Below are 20,882 nucleotides of genomic sequence, written 5' to 3' on the forward strand. Positions count from 1 at the left end.
TAAGAAACACTTGAAAATTATCACCGATTCTCCTCTGGCCTCGGATCTAAATACTCTTAAAATAAAAAGCACACAGATGGCATTGTGAACAGGGTTTTAGATTAACAGGAAATAGAGAAGTGACAGTGATGCAGGTGGCATGATTATTTGCTAATACCAATGGACATGTATATCAAAAACCCATCAGAACAGGGACACGCTGAAAGTATTTACTTTTGAAACACAACCTCTGTTTAGCAAGTTTGCTAACAAATAAGGAAAATCAAGAGTAGTCTGATCAGAGAAATTTCAAAATATAAATATCAAATTTTTGGAGTTCAATTCGCCTCGAGTAGAATGGAAGACAGCAATATGTAATTTCTCCTTCAAATGGTTATAGCTTCAAACTGCAATTAATTTCCCACAAATGATGATGCACTGAAATTCCAAGGACAAGTCGGCACTGAAAAATTATACCATTTACACATCAGAAATCCAATGCATTTAAAAGACGCAGGGGTATTTTGTTCTATCCTCTGCAGCCAGTGAACTGGAGATCTGCTCCAGTTCTCAAATACATCACTGCAGGCCATGTGCCCCAAAAAACACAACCTGTAACAGCTTGGAGTTCCCCTTCTCTGTATACAATATGTTAAGTAGTGCATTAATAAATGTTTGCTTGTTCCACCCCTTCAAAGAAGTGGAAAAACCCATTTCACTCAAGGGGCACATGTTTTGCATGCCACCAAATTGAAGTAGTGCATGAGTAACAGGCCTAACACCTTCATACTAGTAATAACATTTTGGCGGTATGAAATTTCCCAAAAACTCCCCTGAGCACATGTGCGGGCAGAACAGCAACTATACATCTGCATGGTGGGAGGGAGGGGGAATGGAAATAGTTAGAGAATCAGTGCTGATGCTAATCCTGGCACTGGATAGCAACGAAATCTAAGAGTCATCCACAGCAAAGGAAACAGAGACCGACTGTAGCATCCAACTGGTTGTAGCCAGCTAAATTTAACTACTTATTAAAGATCAAACCTGAGATATTCCCTGTTTATAAGGCTCACTACCACAGCAGTGGATGTATTTTCTGACCAAACCTGGTTTAACCTAAGCTGGGAACGAAAGTTATATTATCAATTTCTTGTAAATAGGGCCAATGATAATGCTGGAAGCCACATGTACAGATTATTCTTGCAAATTGAATGTTCACAATATTGGCGTCCCATTTAATCCCAGGTTTAGCTTCAGAGCCCATATTCTCTCCACCCAAAAGGACTGTTCACTTTCACCTTCACAACACTGCCTATCTCAAACCTTCGTCTCTGAAATACACACGGCTTTGTCACCATGATACTCAACTATTCTCCTTTCTGGATGTTCATCCTTCATAAACCCTAATTTGTACAAAACTATCACATTCATCCTGACCCACACTAAGACTCATTTATCACCCCTTTCCTGACTGATGCACATCAGCTCCCAACCCCTCCCCTTACACATTAAATATAGAATCATTATCCTTGGCTTTGCATCGCCCCTGGCTTTACCCCATCCAAACTCTGCAATCTCCTCCAGCCTTATATCCTGCCTTCTGAACAATCCAGTCCTTTGACTTTGTCAGGCAAGCCCCGCCACTTGTCAAGAATGTGTAAAATTAATTTCACCACATGAACATTGATTTTAAACTGTTGTTGGTGAAGAAAGAATTTGCTTTAAAAAACAATTGGAGACTTTGGCGGGAGAGACACATTAACACATCAACAGACAGTACTTCAAAGGACAAAGGGGCTATTCCCCGCTCTAATTTAATCCACAATGGACTTCTGATTACTAGACATTGAAGCATTCTAGTTCAACTACTAAGGTGGCCGAATACACAAACAGACGTGGTTGGACCGGTTTGGGTCACATGACCAACTGTTGGAGTTATTTAAATTTGAACTTGAACTTCCAACAAGGAATTTGAAATCATAAAGCTGTTTGCTCCTGGACTGGAAAAGACCTCTCTTCTGTCTGCTCTTATCTCTGTCTCCAGCTTCGGAAACCATTGAAGAACATGAACCCAAGAGAGAAAAGTTTCCTACATTGAGCAAGGTTTAAGAAGAATACTGGGCCCCAATGAAAAACAAGACTACCTACAATCAAGGACCCTACAGAGAGCTCGAAACACAGTATAAAACCCCTCTTCAGAGACTGCCTCAGACACCTCCATTTTATTTTTCTTCTCTTTTCTGTCCCTATTTGCATGTGTGTATCGCGTGTTCATGCGATCCGTAGACTTAACCGAATTAGAGTTTAAGTTTTAATAAATTTCACTTTTCTTCTTTAAACCCAAGAAAACCTGGTGTGCTCATTTCTTTGCCTTATAATTAGAAAGTGGTGAACAAAGATTCACCAAAGGGGGAGCTCAAAACACTGTAAAAATAAAACCCTGTTACAAGACGACCAGGTGAAGACAATAAAACAACCCCTAGACACCTTTCTCACCTGGTCAGAACTTTTTTTGGACACCTGCCACCCAACACCCCACCCTTCATCCAATCAGCTGTTTGGGACCTACTTTGTGGAATCCCCTTCTTAAACCTCCTTATTTCCTCCTTCCTCAAAAAACTGCTTAAAACCCATCTCTTTGGTTAAACTTTTGGTCACATCTCCCTTCCTGGCTTGGCATCCATTTTCCTTATGCCTAACTGAAAGGCATTGAAACATTCTTTATGTTAAAGGTACTATTATAATACGGGCTCTTTACATTGTGTGGTACTCCGGGTTGATAGAATATATTGCCATAGCACACCTCCAATCATAGTAAGAGATTATAATGAAGATCAAGGACTTTATCCAACTGTGTTTGCTTGCTAAGGTATTACTTTCTCCATCTTATTCAATGATCACTAAGGATTTTATGAAATGTGCAAATCACTGCAATAATTAACAAGTAATAATCCAGCAGTAAATTTGCTATTGACGACTTAATTTTGAATTATGGATAGGCTGCTGTAAATAGGGCAGTTTTAATATGTAACTCAAACTGAAAATGCTGGAAATACTCAGCAGTTCTGATAGAAGGTCATGACTTGAAACATTAACTCTGTTTCTCTCTCCACAGATGCTGCCTGACCTGTTGAGTATTTTCAGCATTTTCTGTTTTTGTTACAGATTTCCAGCATTGACAGTATTTTGCTTTTATTTTAGTGTTTAATTCACTGCCACTTATCTTCCTGGAATGCCCACCTTGTAGAGCTGCTCTTATCTCTGAAGGGATTTGTGTTTGTCTCGTCTACCTTGCTCACCCTCATTGTTTTCTACCTCCCTCATTGGGTTTGATCAGATAACTACCAAAACTTGCTTTCAGAGCCACATCTCCTTCCTCAACAACTGTCTCCAGCTCCAACTTATTCCTCATGGATTCTGACTGCAATTCCACCCATCAAGTTTCAGATCCACCCACGATTACAGATATCTCGACATTCAAACCTTTGTTCTTGCTGCATCCGGAGATCCACATTCAACGCCATGTGTCACCACATGCACACTCTCGCCCTCTCTTTCAAGCACACCAACTCACTATCTCAAAGCTGTCTTGGTCCACAGTTTCATTTCATCTTTTGCCTCATCGGGCACTTTAACAAAAATCTTTTTATCTTCCTTTCAGGTGTGAAGGATTGCAAGCTTCAACAACTCGGATACCAACACCCCTCTAGATCCTTCATCCCCTCCCCTTTCCTCTGACTCCATCTCCTCTTTGAATCTCACCCCTTGCTGTGCATTCATGATACCCTCGGATCTTTCCCTCTCTGACCCTGAACCATTTGTCCTCAGTAAAAGCTTCATCCCCTTACACCCCGACCTCAATGAATTTTGAGCTCGGCATGAAGCTAAGCTCTTCTTCCGTCGCCTCCACGCCTACTTCTTTGGCCAGGAGCCATTCTCCCACTCAGCAAACTCTTTCACTCGTCTCCAATATTCTCCCTCCACCTGAACCCCTCTATTTGCCTCTTACGCCCCTTCGATCTTTTCACTGAGAACTGCCGGCGTGACATTGACCGTCTCAATTTCTCTGCTCCCCTCACTTGCTCTAAACCATCTCCATCTGAACTTGCATCACTCCATTCTCTCAGGTCCAACCCTAATATTGTCATCAAACCTGCGGACAAGGGGGTGTCATTGTTGTCTGCCGTACTGACCTCTACCTAGCAGAGGCTGAACACCAACACTCTTGACACTTCCTCCTACCGTCCCCTGGACCACGACTGAACATCAAGCCACTGTATCCAGGACCGTCACTGACCTCATCTCCTCTGGAGATCTTCCCTCCACAGCCTCCAACATCATAGTTCCTCAAACACAAATAGCCTGCTTCTACCTCCTTCCCAAAATCCACAAATAGGACTGTCCTGCTAGACCGATTCTTTCAGCCTGTTCTTGCCCCACTGAACTGATTTCTTCCTATCTCGATTTTTTTTTTCCTCCCCTAGTCCAGTCTCTTCCCACCACCATCCGTGACTCTTCCGATGCCCTCTGTCAATTTAACAGTTTCCTGGCCCTAACTGCCTCCTCTTCACTATGGACATCCAATTACTTTACAATTCTATCCCCCACCAGGATGGTCTGAGAGCTCACCGCTTCTTCCTTGAAGAGGCCCAACCAGTCCCCATTCACCACCACCCTCCTCTGCCTGACAGAACTTGTTCCAACATTGAACAACTTCTCCTTCAACTCCACTTACTTCCTCCAAATAAAAGGTGTTGCGATGGGTACCTGCATGGGTCTTAGCTATGCCTGCCTTTTAGTGGGATATTTGGAACATTTCTTGTTCCAGTCCTACTCAAGCCTCCTCCCTCACTTCTTCTTCTGGTAGACTGATGACTATATCAGTGCCACTTCCTGCTCTCGCCCTGAACTGGAACATGTCATTAACTTTGTTTCCAATTTCCATCCTTCTCTCACTTTCACATGTTACATCTCCGACTCTTGACTTCCCTAGTTCGACTTCTCTGTTGCCATATCTGGGGATGGACTATCAACCAATATTTACTACAAGCCCAGACTCCCACAGCTACCTAGACTACACTTCACTCCCCTTCCTGCAAGGACTCAATTCCATTCTTCCAGTTTCTTCAGCTCCATCACATCTGTTCGGACCATGTAAAAGGTTCTGATGAAATGTCACGACCAGAAACATTAATTCCGTTTCTCTCTCCACAGATGCTGCCTGATCTGCTGAGTATATTCAGCATTTTCTGTTTTTGTTTCAGATTTCCAGCATCTGCAATATTTTGCTTTTGTATTAGTTTTAATATGTTAGTTAGTAAGTAAGGCTGACAGCCAGCATCATAAAACCTTCACTAGCAGCAAGAGGAAATTCAAATTAATATCCTTTGAAAGGTGAGTAGAGACTGAACAAGAATCTTTATTCAAGAATTATTTGTGTCTCCTTCAGATAAAAGGCTTTCGTAGCTGACAAAGTAATGCATGATTATACCCTTTTAGTGAGAATTGCAAAACATGAGTTACATGAAGTCCTCCAATGTCACCAGCAGTACAGGAAGGTCAAGGAACAACAATGTTGACAGACTTTCAGGTTACCAACCTAGACAAGGTAGCTCAAAAACATTAAAGCGTATGTAAGTGGCAGTCTAGCATGACAATGGCTAGGGCGATATTTGGTTTGATTGTCCACCTTCTCAGGAAAACAGATCAAGGTCACAAAGAAAGGTGATTATCAGGTCTCTGAAGTACATTAATGACCTATTTGTACCAAAATTGAGTGAAAGACATGAAACTCACAGCAGACTACTATCATGAAGTCAAAGGAAGAGAGGAACTTGGTGAAATTACAATCACCAGGAAAGTGCTACTGAGCAAACTGATGGAGCTGCGGGCTGACAAGTCCCGGAGTCCTGATGGACTTCATCCTAGGATCTTAAAAGAGGTGGTGAATGAGGTAGTAGATGCGTTGGTGTTAATTTTTCAAAATCCACTGGATTCTTGAAAGGTTCCATCAGAGTGGAAAGGAGCAAATATAGCCCCTCTATTCAAAAAGAGCAGAGGGGTGGTGGAGGCAGAAAACAGGTAACTGTAGGCCAGTTAGCTGTCCTGGGGAAGGTGTTAGAATCGATCATTAAGGAGGTTATAGCTGGGCACTTAGAAAAACTCAAGGTAATCTGGAATAGTCAGCATGGTTTTGTGAAAGGGAAATCATGTTTAATTAATTTATTGGAGTTCTTTGTAGGAGTGACGTGCTGTGGATAAAGGGGAGCCCGTTGACGTACTGTACTTGGGATTTCCAGAAGGCATACGAATTAGGAGCAGAAGTAGGCCACTTGGCCCCTCTAGCCTGCTCCACCATTCAATAAGATCATGGCTGATCTGTTTGTGTCTCAAATTCCACACTCCCACCTACCCAATAGCCTTTGATTCCCTTGCCGAACAAGGTGCCACATAAAAGGTTATTGCACAAAGTAGCAGCTCATGGTGTAGGGGGTAACATATTAACATGGATAGAAGATTGGCTGGCAGAAAACAGAGTATGCATAAATGGGTCCTTTTCTGATTGGCAGGATGTGATGAGTGGAGTCCCACAGTGGTCTGTGTTGGGGTCTCAAAATTTTACAATTTATATCAATGACTTAGATGAGGGGAGCAATGGCATGGTAGCTAAATTTGCAGATGACAAACATAGGTAGGAAAGTACGTTGTGAAGAGGACATAAGGAGGTTGCAGACCTATATAGATAGGTTGAGTGAGTGGGCAAAAATATGACAGATGTAGCATAATGTGAGAAAATGTGAAGTTGTTCACTTTGGCAAGAAGAATAAAAAAGCAGAGTATTACTTAAATAGATAACGACTGCAGAATTCCAATGCGCAGAGGGCTCTAGGTATTCTACTGCAGGAGTAACAAAATGTTAGTATGCAGGTACAGCAAGTAATAAAGAAGGTTAATGGAATGCTATCTTTTATGATAAGAGGAATTAAAAATGAAAGTAAGGATGTTATGCTTCAGTTATACAGGGCATTGGTGAGACCACATCTCGAATACTGTGTGCAGTTTTGGTCTCCTTATTTAAGGAAGGATGTAAATGCGTTGGAAGTGGTTCAGAGGAGGTTTACTAGATTGATACCTGGAATGAGCAGGTTGTCTTACGAGGAAAGGTTGGACAGACTGGGATCGTTTTCATTGGAGTTTAGAAGAGTGAGGGGAGACTTGATCGAAATATATAAAAGGTCCTGAATGGTCTTGTCAAGGTAGGTGTGGAAAGGATGTTTCCTTGTGGGTGAATCCAGAATTAGGGAACACTTTTAAAATTAGGGGTCACTCTTTTAGGACGGAGATGAGGAGAATTTTTTTCTGTCAGAGGGATGTGCTCTCTACCTCAGCAGGTGGTGGAGGTGGGGTCATTGAATATCGAAGTAAATCGATTCCCTTACCTAACAAGAATCTAAGGTTATGGGGGGTAGATGGGAGTGTGGAATTCGAAACACAAACAGATCAGCCAGGATCTCATTGAATAGCAGAGCAGGCTCGAGGGGCCGAATGGTCTACTTCTCCTAATTTGCATGTTCATATGTAAATCAAATCAGCTGGAGAAATGAGAGCACAATCAGTCAATTACTTTCATTTCTGATGAAAGGTCACAGACCTGAAACATTAACACTGTTTCTCTCTCCACAATGCTGCCTGGCCTGCTGAGTATTTCCAGCATTTTCTGTTTTTAATTCAAATTTCGAGCATCCACAGTATTTCACTTTTGACTTTGAGGAACTTGTTAAAATACATAGGAAGGTCAATACCAGACTGGCGGAAGTTTCTTTTTATTTTAAACAGTTTTCTGCAATCTCTGCCCATTCAATTAAGTGATTTAAAAAAGTATATTGCATTGATTTTTAAAGGCTTTCAATTCAAGGCTTTGTGTTTGGAGACTGGAATCTTGAAAACATGTCCCCTTTATCTACAGGCCTGACTCCAACAGAACTCAATACTATTGGAGGCAAATCTGATGCCAGTGCCTTTGCAGATAATGAAACTTTCCTAAAGAGGTAGTTTCCTTGGCACCAAAGGATTACCAATGGTGATTCTTGCATCTGCAATTCTACTGGAAGCAAGATTAATGTAAAAGGAGCAAAAAAAGATGTTGCAGGTTCCAGGATTTAGATGTTTCAGTAAGAACAGAGAAGAGGGTAAAAGAGGGGGGGGTGTGGCATTGTTAAATCAAGGAAAGTATTACAGCGGCAGAAAGGACGTTTGAGGACTCGTCTACTGAGGTAGTATGGGCTGAGGTTAGAAACAGGAGAGGTGAGGTTACCCTGTTGGGAGTCTTTTATAGACCTCCGAATAGTTCCAGAGATGTAGAGGAAAGGATAGCGAAGATGATTCTCGACAGGAGCGAGAGTAACAGGGTAGTGGTTATGGGGGACTTTAACTTTCCAAATATTGACTGGAAATACTATAGTTCGAGTACTTTAGATGGGTCTGTTTTTGTCCAGTGTGTGCAGGAGGGTTTTCTGACAGTGTGTGGACAGGCCAACCAGGGGCGATGCCACATTGGATTTGGTACTGGGTAATGAACCCGGCCAGGTGTTCGATTTAGATGTAGGTGAGCACTTTGGCGATAGTGATCACAATTCAGTTAGGTTTACCTTAGCGATGGGCAGGGACAGGTATATACCGCAGGGCAAGAATTATAGCTGGGGGAAAGGAAACTATGACGCGATTAGGCAAGATTTAGGATGTGTAGGATGGGGAAGGAAACTGCAGGGGATGGGCACAAACGAAATGTGGAGCTTATTCAAGGAGCAGCTAATGCGTGTCCTTGATAAGTATGTACCTGTCAGGCAGGGAGGAAGTTGTCGAGCGAGGGAGCCGTGGTTTACTCAAGAAGTTGAAGCGCTTGTCAAGGGGAAGAGGGCGGCTTATGTTAGGATGAGATGTGAAGGCTCAGTTAGGGCGCTTGAGAGTTACAAGCTAGCCAGGAAGGATCTATAGGGAGGGCTAAGAAGAGCAAGGAGAGGACACGAGAAGTCATTGGCGGATAGGATCAAAGAAAACCCTAAGGCTTTCTATAGGTATATCAGGAATAAAAGAATGATAAGAGTTAGAACAGGGCCAATCAAGGATAGCAGTGGGAAGTTGTGTGCGGAATCAGAGGAGATAGGGGAAGCGTTAAATGAATATTTTTCATCAGTATTTACAGTAGAGAAAGAAAATGTTGCCGAGGAGATTACTGAGATACAGCCTACTAGGCTAGATGGGATTGAGATTCACAAGGAGGAGGTGTTAGCAATTTTGGAAAGAGTGAAAATAGATAAGTCCCCTGGGCCAGATGGGATTTATCCTAGGATTCTCTGGGAAGCCAGGGAGGAGATTGCAGAGCCGTTGTTGTTGATCTTTATGTCGTCATTGTCGACAGGAGTAGTGCCGGAAGACTGGAGGATAGCAAATGTTGTCCCCTTGTTCAAGAAGGGGAGTAGAGACAGCCCTGGTAATTATAGACCTGTGAGCCTTACTTCGGTTGTGGGTAAAATGTTGGAAAAGGTTATAAGAGACAGGATTTATAATCATCTTGAAAAGAATAAGTTCATTTGCGATAGTCAGCACGGTTTTGTGAAAGGTAGGTCGTGCCTCACAAACCTTATTGAGTTTTGAGAAGGTGACCAAACAGGTGGATGAGGGTAAAGCCATGGATGTGGTGTATATGGATTTCAGTAAGGCGTTTGATAAGGTTCCCCATGGTAGGCTATTGCAGAAAATACGGAAGTATGGGGTTGAAGGTGATTTAGAGCTTTGGATCAGAAATTGGCTAGCTGAAAGAAGACAGAGGGTGGTGGTTGATGGCAAATGTTCATCCTGGAGTTTAGTTACTAGTGGTGTACCGCAAGGTTCTGTTTTGGGGCCACTGCTGTTTGTCATTTTTATAAATGACCTGGATGAGGGTGTAGAAGGGTGGGTTAGTAAATTTGCGGATGACACGAAGGTCGGTGGAGTTGTGGATAGTGTCGAAGGGTGTTGTAGGGTACAGAGGGACATAGATAGGCTGCAGAGCTGGGCTGAGAGATGGCAAATGGAGTTTAATGCGGAGAAATGTGAGGTGATTCACTTTGGAAGGAGTAACAGCAATGCAGAGTACTGGGCTAATGGGAAGATTCTTGGTAGTGTAGATGAGCAGAGAGATCTTGGTGTCCAGGTACATAAATCCCTGAAAGTTGCTACCCAGGTTAATCGGGCTGTTAAGAAGGCATATGGTGTGTTAGCTTTTATTAGTAGGGGGATCGAGTTTTGGAGCCACGAGGTCATGATGCAGCTGTACAAAACTCTGGTGAGACTGCACCTGGAGTATTGCGTGCAGTTCTGGTCACCGCATTATAGGAAGGATGTGGAAGCTTTGGAAAGGGTGCAGAGGAGATTTACTAGGATGTTGCCTGGTATGGAAGGAAGGTCTTACGAGGAAAGGCTGAGGGACTTGGGGTTGTTTTCGTTAGAGAGAAGGAGGAGGAGAGGTGACTTAATAGAGACATGCAAGATAATCAGAGGGTTAGATAGGGTGGATAGTGAGAGTCTTTTTCCTCGGATGATGATGGCAAACACGAGGGGACATAGCTTTAAGTTGAGGGGTGAAAGATATAGGACAGATGTCAGAGGTAGTTTCTTTACGCAGAGAGTAGTAGGGGCGTGGAACGCCCTGCCTGCAACAGTAGTAGACTCGCCAACTTTAAGGGCATTTAAGTGGTCATTGGATAGACATATGGATGAAAATGGAGTAGTGTAGGTCAGATGGTCGGCGCAATATCGAGGGCCGAAGGGCCTGTACTGCGCTGTAATGTTCTAATTCTAATGCTAAAAAATCAATTAAATAGAGACTGGATTTTAATTCCTGGCCGGGAACTTGGCAAAGTGACTGGCCAGCTCGAGCTAAAGTGGCACCAAGGAGGCTCAGGCTATTTTAACAGCTAGGTATTAACATCCTGCTTGTTGACTTCCCAACCAAAACATGAATGCTAAAATTACTGTGCAGAGTAGGAGGAGAAACAATTGCTAAAAATACACTTGGCTGCTTAGGGACTAGCATGAGTAGAACAATATAGGGACAGATAAATGGAGGTGGAGCAGACAATAGGCATTGGAGGAGAATAGAATGGTTGTGTGTTGAATGTCATGAAGAAACAGAGTATGTCAAGGAGGGAAATTGCACTATAGCTGCAGTCATACTGGATACTGTCACTGACTGAGAAGGTTGATCATGGTATTGTGAGCAGAATAGACACAGGACTGAAGTGATTCAGACACGTGTTGTGGAAGTGACTGACTATTTAAGAAGGGAGGGAGAAAACAGGGAATTACAGACCGGTTAGCCTTACATCAGTCGTTGGGAAAAATGCTAGAATCTATTCGAAAAGGTGATAAATGGACACTTGTATAGTAATTATCTGATTGGGCAAAGTCAACATGGACTTATGAATGGGAAATTATGTTTGACAAACCTGTTGGAGTTTTTTGAGGATGTTACTAATAGAATTGATAAAGGGGAGTCGGTGAACATGGTATACTTCAATTTTCAGAAGGCTTTTGATAAAGTCCTCCACAGGAGGTTGGTTAGCAAAATTAAAGCACATAGGATAGGAGGTATTATAATGGCATGGATTAAGAATTGGTGAATAGGCAGAAAGCAGCGAGTAGGAATAAACAGGTCATTCTTGCGTTGGCAGGCTGTGACTAGTAGGTAGCACAGTGATCAGTGCTTGGGCTCCAGCTGTTCACAATATATATCGATGATTTGGATGTGGGAACCAAATGTATTATTACCAAGTTCGCAGATGACACAAAACTAGGTGGGAATGAGTGTCATGAGAAAGATGCAAAGTGGCTTAAAGGGAATTTGGACAGACTTAATGAGTGGGCAAGAACGTGGCAGATGGAATATAATGTGAAAAAATGTGAGGTTATCCATTTTGGTAGGAGGAACAGATGTGCAGAGTATTTCTTAAATAGTAAGAGATTAAAAAAGTGTAGATGTACAAAGTGATCTGGGTCTCCTTGTCAATAAGTCACTGAACACTAACATGCAGATGCAGCAAACAATTAAGAAGGCTAATGGTATGTTAGCCTATATCACAAGAGGATTTGAGTACAGGAGTAGTGAAGTCTTGCTTCAATTGTATGGAACCTTGGTCAGACTGCACCTGGAGTACTGTGTGCAGTTTTGGTCCCCTGACCTTAGGAAGGATATTATTGCCATAGAGGGAGTACAACAAAGGTTCACCAGACTTGTTCCCGGGATGGCAGGACTGTCCTGAGAGAGAGATTGGGGAAACTGGGCCTGTATTCTCTAGCGTTTCGAAGAATGGGAGGTGATCTCATTGAAACCTACAAAATACTTAAAGGGATAGACAGGGTAGATGCAGGTAAGATGTTTCCCCTGGTTGGGGAGTCTAGAACCAGGGGACACAATTTCAAAATAAGGGGGAAGCCACTTAGGACAGAGATGAGGAGAAATTTCTTTACTCAGAGGGTTGTGAATCTTTGGAATTCTCCACCCCAGAGGGCTGTGGAAGCTCAGTCATTGAGTATGTTTAAAGCAGAGATTGACAGACTTCTAAATACAAATGACAAAGATATGGGGATAGTGTGGGAAAAAGGCATTGAAGTGGATGATCAGTCATGATCGTATTGAATGGTGGGGCAGGCTCGATGGGCTGAATGGCCTACTCCTGCTCCAATGTTCCTATGAAGAGGTTGACATGGAGCTGGGAGGGAATTACATGTTCGAGAATCCTGGACAGTGTCATGAAAATGCTATGCTGAATGAATTTTTAATCGCCCAGCTGGAAATGATTTTTTTTTAAAAAGGGAGAAAAGGAGCAGATAATAGGTGACTGCTAGCAGCTAAGATGGCCACCACATTTGCTATACACTATACCCTACATTTCAATGCGAGGTGGAGATGTGTTGTCTGCTCAGACCCAGCAAGAACAATGGCCTGGGAAGTCTACGTGAACTACCCATCCTGTCCCCATTAACAGAACTTTAAGGCTATCACTTTGACATTAAACTGGTAGAGATGGACTTCTCAAACCTAATCACTTAAACAATGGAATCCTGGTTGAGCGAAGGAATTCCCAGACTTGGGCTGATTAAGTTGCAAAAGAGCATACACACTGGTAACCTTCTTGTTGAATCACTGGGTGACAATCATATGACAGGCCCACCACCGATGTGTTTAAGCTGTTTTTTTTCCCCTCTCTGCAGACCAGACACTCAACTAGAGACGGACCAGAGAAGTGAGGTGTCTCTTTCTCTCTCTAGTCAACCTTACAAGTTTTGAACTCTGCCTGCTGGCCGTAACCACCTAGGCCAATCACTGCTGCAGACAGAGACCCCATGAAGGAAACCATCTGCATCGCTGTCTCCAAGAAAACCCTGAAATCGGCTGGCCACATCTGCAAGCCAGAAGCCTCAGGACCACCAAATTCATCCGGAAACAACCGTGTAACCAAACTCCACAGACAGCATACCCCTTTTTATTTCTCCGGTCTCTAATCCGACCAATCTATCATTCCCCACTCTGTAACCTATTTGTGCGCGCATCAGTAAACCTAGAGACAGCGTGTGTATGTGGGTGAGAAAGGTGGAGCATTAAAGTACAATAAAGCTAACCTCTTTCTTTGTTAAAATAAACAATCGGCAGGTTTTCTTGAGTTTATGTCATAGCATGTAAACAGTTAAACACTCACCGAATTGGCAAGCACATCTACTTTCAAAAAATAAACTTGTTGTGGTCACACAAGGAGAGGGACAAGAGGTGAGCCCTTTGACCCCTCCTCACCTGATCGCAACAAGAGGAAAGGGAGTTAAGGCAGGTGGCAGTAGTTAAAAAGGTTGGACATATCAAGAGTGGGTTTTCTGAGGGGGGGTGGTGGGGCAGCAATGGTGAGTGTGGATTTCGAAAGGAAAAAGGGCAGTGCCAGATCAAAGGGCGGCGCTGGTGATATCAGAAAGCATGCAGGCCAGGAAGCGTAACTCAGTAATCAAGAGTTGAATAGGAAGCGGATGGAGAGAACAGGACATAAGTCTCATGGGAAAAATGTATTTGGAAGAATCAGGGTCAAGAGTGTGCAAAATTGTAATGTATCCAAGTTTACTGACAGTACAAAGTTAGGTGTAAAAGCTGTGAGCAGGATGCAAAGCAGTTGCAAAGGGACATAGGTTAAATGAGTAGATAAGAATATGGCAGATGGAATATAATGTAGGAAAGTGTGAAGTTATCCACTTAAAAGGAAAATAGAAAAGCAGAATTTTTTTTAAACTGATGAGTGGCATGGAAATGTTGGTATTCAGAGCAATCTGGGTGTCCTTGTAAACAAATCACAAAAGTTAACATGCAGGTACAACAAGTAGGAAAAGTAGGAAAGCAAATATTACTTTACATTTATTACAAAGGGATTGGAGTATATGAGCAAAGACGCTTTAATAAAATTATACAGGGAATTCGTGAGACCACATTCTAGAGTGCTGTGTACAGTTTTGGTCCCCATACTCAAGGAAGGATATACTTCCTTCAGAGGGTGTGCAACAAAGGTTCACTAGACTGGTTCTTGGGATGAGGGGATTGTCCTATGAGTAGTCTGGGCCTATATTCTCTGGACGTAACTTAAACAAATATATTAAAGTATATAAAAGTATTGGGCTTTATAGGATAGATGCTGGGAGGATGTTTTCCCAACTGCAGAGTCTAGAATTAGGGATCACAGTCTCAGGATAAAGGATTGCCCATTTAGGGCTGAGATGAGGAGAAATTATTTCACTCAAAGAGTTGTGAATCTTTGGAATGCTCTATCCCAGAGAACTGTGGATGGTCAATCGTTGAGTATATTTAAGACAGATCGATAAGATTTTTAGATGCTAAGGGAATTAAAGAATATGTAGAAAGTGGAGTTGAAGTAGAAAATCAGCTACAATCGTACTGAATAGCAGAGCAGGCTCAAAGGGCCAAATGGCCTTCTCCTGCTCCTTTTTAAAAATGTTTTTACTATGAGAGAGAAGCTGTAGAGTGACCAAGGGTTGGACTAGGATGGGAAAAGAGCTGGAGGGGTTGAGGTGACTGATACAGCTGATTTCAGTCATGGTGATGAAGAAACCCATGAGCTCTTTAGTAAAGGTGGAAGGGCAAAGGCAAGAGGGAACTGTAGCATAGCAGTAATGTTACTGAGCTAGTAATCCAGAGGCCTGGACTAATACTCCAGAGATTATAGGAGTTTAAATCCCACCCTGGCAGCTGCAGAATTTAAATTCAATTAATTAAATAAATCTGGAATTTAAAAAAAAGTTAGTCTAAGTGACCATGAAACTACTGATAGTTAGAAAAACCCAAGGAAATCTGCTGTCCTTACCAGGTCTGGTCCACATATGACTCCATACCCACAGCAATGTTGCTGACTCTTAACTGCCCTCTGAAACTGCCTAAAAAGGAATTTTATTAAACTACTACAGAAAAGTGGAAAAGAAAACTGGTCAAACCACCTGGCAGCGACCTAGGTACTGGAAAGGACAAAGACACATCCAGCCTAGTCCTCCTCACTACCATCTGGGGACTTGTGCCAAAATTGAGAGAACTGTCTCACAGACTAGTCAAGCAACATCCTGATATAGTCATACTCACTGATTCATACTTTACAGCCAATGTCCCAGACTCCTCCATCACCATTCCTAGGTATGTCTTGTCCCACTAGCAGGACAGACCCACCAGAGGTGACAGCACAGTGGTTTCTTGTCGGGAGGGAATGACTACGAGAGTTCTCAACATTGGGTGCACTCCCATGAAGTCTGATGGCATCAGGTCAAACATGGGTAAGGAAATCTCCTGCTGATTACCGACTGCCCTCCTTCAGCTGATGAATCTGTACTCCATGTTGAACACTATGTGGGAGAAGAACTGAGCTTAGCAAGGGCTCAGAATGGACTCTGGGTGGGGGACTTCAATGAGGGTCATGCAAGGTCACACACTGAGTACACCCCCGCACTGTGTTGTGTGGCACGACCACCGTGCTAGATGGGATAGGTTCAGAACAGAACCAGCAGCTCAAAATTGGGCATCCGTGAGGCACTGTGGACCATCAGCAGCAGAATTGTATTGAACCACAATTTAACTTGCCATATCCCCCACTTTACCATTACCCTCAAGCCAGGGGACTAATCCTGGTTCAATGAGCATCAGGAACAGCACCAGGCACACCTAAAAATGAGGTACCAACTTGGTGAAACTACAACAAAGGACTACACACATGTTAAACAGCAAAACCAGCATTCGATAGATGAGCAAAGCAATCCCATAACCAATGGATCAGATCAAAGCTCTGCAGTCCTGCCACATCCAATTGTGAATGCTGGTGGACAATTTAACATCTAACAGAAGAAGGAAGTTTCACAATCATTCCCATCCTAAATGATGGCGAAGCCTAGCATGTCAGTGCAAAAGACAAGGCAGAAGTATTGGCAAACATTTGCAGTCAGCAGTGCCTAGTAAATGATCTATCTAAGCCTCCTGTGGAGGTCCCAAGCCATGTTTCTAAATCCATGGAATATCAGCACCTGCAAGTTTCCCTCCAAGTCACACAACATCCTGATTTGGAAATATATTACCATTCCTTCATTGTCACTGGGTCAAAATCCTGGAACCCCCTCCCTAATAATACTGTGGGTGTACCTACACCACATAGACTGCAGCGGTTTAAGAAGGCAGCTCACCACCAACTTCTCAAGGACAGTATGGAATAGGCAATAAATGCTGGCCTTGCCAGTGATGCTCACATCCCATGAATGAATTTAAAAAAGCACATAATCTAGGCTGACAACAAGGCAATGCTGCACTATCATCTTTTGGAAAGATACATTAAACCGAGGCCCCAGCTACCCTCTCAGGTAGACATAAAAGAACCCACGCTACTATTTCAAAGAGCAGGGGTGCTGTTCCTACTGTTTACGCCAATGCACATGCCTGGAACAACATCATTAATCTCTAGTCTGTCCAAGTACTGTTCAGTTTAAGTCTCTATTGTCAGGACTGCTTTCAAACCACCCTTTTATGGCTGTTCTCCAAACGTCAAATTACACATATTTTATCCGTTTTCCTTTTTTGTGCCTCATTGGACTCCCAGATTACAAATGCTTCTAAAGGTTTGACTCCTGAAGTGTCCAAGCATTTTTTTTTTTAAGCATGACAGACCAAATCAAATTACCTAAAATAAAAGTAAAACACTGTGGATGCAGGAAATCTGAAATAACTCTCTCTCTCGCCAGATGCTAGGTACTTCCAGCACTTTGTTTTTAAATCAAATGGCCTGCCTGACCTGCTCAGTATTGAGAATTTTGTTATTTTAGATCAAATTAAATTACTGCTGTTCTCAGCTATCAACACATTTTCTATAGTTAAGTTTTTTGTTTGCTTATCAGAAGATAGAAGACATGAATGAATGGACATTTTATTATTGGTATAGGAAATTAAATTAAGGTGCTAGTCATATTTTGTTTTATCTTGCTCCTGTGAAGCACCTTGGGATGTTTTATTATGTTATAATACAATATAAATATATGTTGTTCTTGTGTAGGAGTTATATTGTTGGTGTTAGAAAGGGAAAGAAATTAAACTGGATACTTAATATTAACATACAAATTAGGAGCAGAAGTAGGCCATCGACCCCTCAAGCCCCACCTGAAAATTATTTAATGACACATTCACGGTACATATTTGTGTACACTCCACTATCATGTTTGCCAAAAGCCACAATACTGGTTCATTAAACAGTTGCACAAAACAGTTTACTGTTCGTATTTTTAAAGTTGTAGTAAAATAAATCATTCTTACTAAGCAATAAAATTAGTTTTGGTTTGCCAATAAAGGTCCTGTTGCTCAATTTGTTCATCTGTTTTCCAATCGAGGACAACAAAACAGTTTAAATTGGTAATTTTTATTCACGGTCCTCATGTACAAATGTAGCTAAAGTTACTGAAGCAAGCATAGTACAAGGCTTATATTACCTTACAGAGGGAATGGTCGGTTTTAGTGCAGAATGAGGGCTTCAACTGCCTGCAGAGTGCAGTTAACAGTCCTGAGTTGGAGCAGATGGTAGAGGGAAGTATGAGTGAGAGAGACAGAAAGAAAGAGAGACAGAAAGAAAGAGAGAAAGAAAAATAGTGGGGCATCAGTTTTAACAAATGTCTGAGTGACTAAACTATCTCTTGAAATAATTGTGCATTTTGAGGAAAACACAAACAAAATTGGATTTACAAAGTCAAAGGATATTTTACCAACATTGCCAGTGCAGAGCGAGGTTATCTCAGCTTGTAGTTAGAGACAGAGAGGAAGGGACGACCAACTTAAAGCCACTCTAGAAAAGCGCCAGCCTCTGCACCTTGGACCGCAGCTTTTCTAACCGAGCCCGGGGCCTGAACGCCATTTCCCCATTGCAGCAACTTACCTAAAGTGAGAAGGAGGACGGCAGCGGCACAGACTTGCTCCATAGTCCAGTTTACAGAGCGAGAGACAGGGTCTCATTCACCTGCGCGGTCGGGGCCAGGATGGCGGAGCCGCCGCCCAGTAAACCGGTAAAATCGAAACTGAAACCAAACAAATTCAGTTTTTTTTTAAAAAAAAGGAAAGGTGTAAAACCGAAGTGTCGCAAATTTCAGAGATTTCAAACGGGTGAGTTCACGATGTGGAACCTAAACTGTTTTCTCCGTGGCCGGAAAGTACCCCCGAAAGGCCTCGCCCATTGCGGTATTCCCCAGAGCAGAGGCCCACCTCCTCCTGTAACCAGTCTGTCAGCCGCTTCCTCCTGGGTTTGACGTAAACAAAAATCAATCAGCACAGCCAGTACAGATCGTTACTTAATTACTGTAAACCACTTCAAAAAGAACGTTTCCCTTTCCGTAGACAAGGTTGAAGACCAGTTTGAAACAATCATTTAAAGTCTTTAAAAATGGCTAGCAGTTGAATTAGGATTCCCCACCCCTCCCAGAAGTTGGCCTTCAGCTACACCCAGTAACGCCAAGCTTCATAAGTCAGGATGATTAAAAAAAACAAGAGATTTGATGTAAAGGCTATGCTTTTTCCCCCCAACCATAAGTCAATATAGATTGGCAATTGCTTTATAAACCACATTTCTAAATAGGTCAAAGGTCTTTACTAAAACTATATTACTGTTCCAACACAAAAGCAAAATACTGCAGATGCTGGAAATCTGAAATAAAAACAGAAAGTGCTAGAAATACTCAACAGGTCAGGCAGCATCTGTGGAAAGAGAAACAGAATTAACATTTCAGGTCAGTGACCTTTCAAGGTCATCCACCTGAAACATTGGCCAAAATGTAACAGCTTCCCCCTATGCCTTCCTGCCTCCGCTGCAATTTTATGCAGGCTGGCGGTGCCACGAAACGGCCCACCTGCCCCACGCCAATCAAAATCCTAAGTGGCCAATTAACTGACTAGAAGGACATTTGCATAGTACTAGCGGTGTTGGAACAATGGGGACCCAGTCGTTGCTTCCCCAATGCACAGAAGAAGTGGTCAGACCACTTTTAGTCACATGACTAACTGGCTGCTGCAGACAATTTGGACTTCCAACAAAGGATTCTGAACTGAGACAAAGCCGTGTGCTCATGGAGAAAGGATCTCTCCTGGAACTGAAGCAAGAATGACCTCTTGTATCTGTCTGTCCCATCTCCTTCCCACAGAACTGAATCTTGAGAAAACATGTGAAACTCAAAGAGAGAAAAGTTTCCTACGTGAACAAGGTTTTTTGAAGACTACTGGGCCCCAACGAAGATCAAGACTACTTACAAAAAGACTGCTGTGAGCTCAAAGGACCGTAACAAGATATTGACTCAAACCCTACTCTACTATATTTTCCTCTACTCTTTTTGTCCCTATCTGCATGTGATATCATGTGTGCATGCTAGCATGGCGTGTCGTATATCCATAGGCGTGAACCGCATTAGAGTTTAAGTTTTAATAAAATTTCATCTTCAGAAAACCTGTGTGAAATAAAAACAAGAAATGCTGGAAACATTCAGCAGGTCTGGCAGCATCTGTGGAGAGAGAAGCAGAGTTAATTGCTGAAGCCTGTATGAATTGGTTTCTTTGTCTTATAATTGGAAAACTGTGAACAAGGATTCACAGAAAGGGGAGCTCAAAACACAGTGTGTTTAAAATTAAAAGCAAAATACTGCAGATGCTGTAAATCTGAAATAAAAACAAGAAATGCTGGAAATACTCCACAGGTCTGGCAGCATCTGCGGAGAGAGAAGCAGAATTAACATTTCAGGTCAGTAACCCTTCAGCAGAACTGACAAATATTAGAAATGTAATATGTTTTAAGCAAATAAAGCAGGGGTGGGGCAAGAGATAACAACAGAGAAGGTGTTGATAGGACAAGGTCACAGAGAACAACTGACCAGAAGGTCATGGAGCAAAGGCAAATGGTATGTTAATGGTGTGGTGAAAGACAAAGTGTTAGTGCAGAGAGGGTGTTAATTGACTAAAAAATGAACAGCCCTGGCCCAAAATACAAACATGAAAAAAACAGTGGGCAGGAACAGTACAAACAAACTAAAATAAAATAAACAAATAAAAAAGAAAATAATAACGAAAAATAAAAAGGGGGGCCCGTCATGCTCTGAAACTATTGAACTCAATGTTCAGTCCGGCAGGCTGTAGCGTACCTAATCGGTAAAGCCTGGCTTGGGTATAAAATTAAAACCCGACCGGGGCCTGACCCGGCAACAGCCAACCCAAACCCAACCCAGGCCTGAGTCAGGGCGGCACAGTGGTGCAGTGGTTAGCACCGCAGCCTCACAGCTCCAGTGACCCGGGTTCAGTTCTGGGTACTGCCTGTGTGGAATTTGCA

The 20,882-nt window shown here is 42.6% G+C and overlaps 1 protein-coding gene across 1 annotated transcript in view; it reads right to left on the minus strand.

The window, feature by feature from the left end:
• LOC137374518 (uncharacterized) overlaps positions 1 to 18,738 on the minus strand; it is a 79,970-nt gene extending 61,232 nt beyond the window's left edge. The window contains exon 1 of the mRNA XM_068040724.1: positions 18,456 to 18,738. Within this exon, the coding sequence (XP_067896825.1) occupies positions 18,456 to 18,498 (43 nt within the window). The 5' untranslated portion in view covers positions 18,499 to 18,738. The remainder of the gene's footprint in view (positions 1 to 18,455) is intronic.
• Positions 18,739 to 20,882: the final 2,144 nt, after the last annotated feature.

The sequence above is a fragment of the Heterodontus francisci genome, chromosome 10 (genome assembly GCF_036365525.1).
Source record: "Heterodontus francisci isolate sHetFra1 chromosome 10, sHetFra1.hap1, whole genome shotgun sequence".
Taxonomy (NCBI): Eukaryota; Metazoa; Chordata; class Chondrichthyes; order Heterodontiformes; family Heterodontidae; genus Heterodontus; species Heterodontus francisci.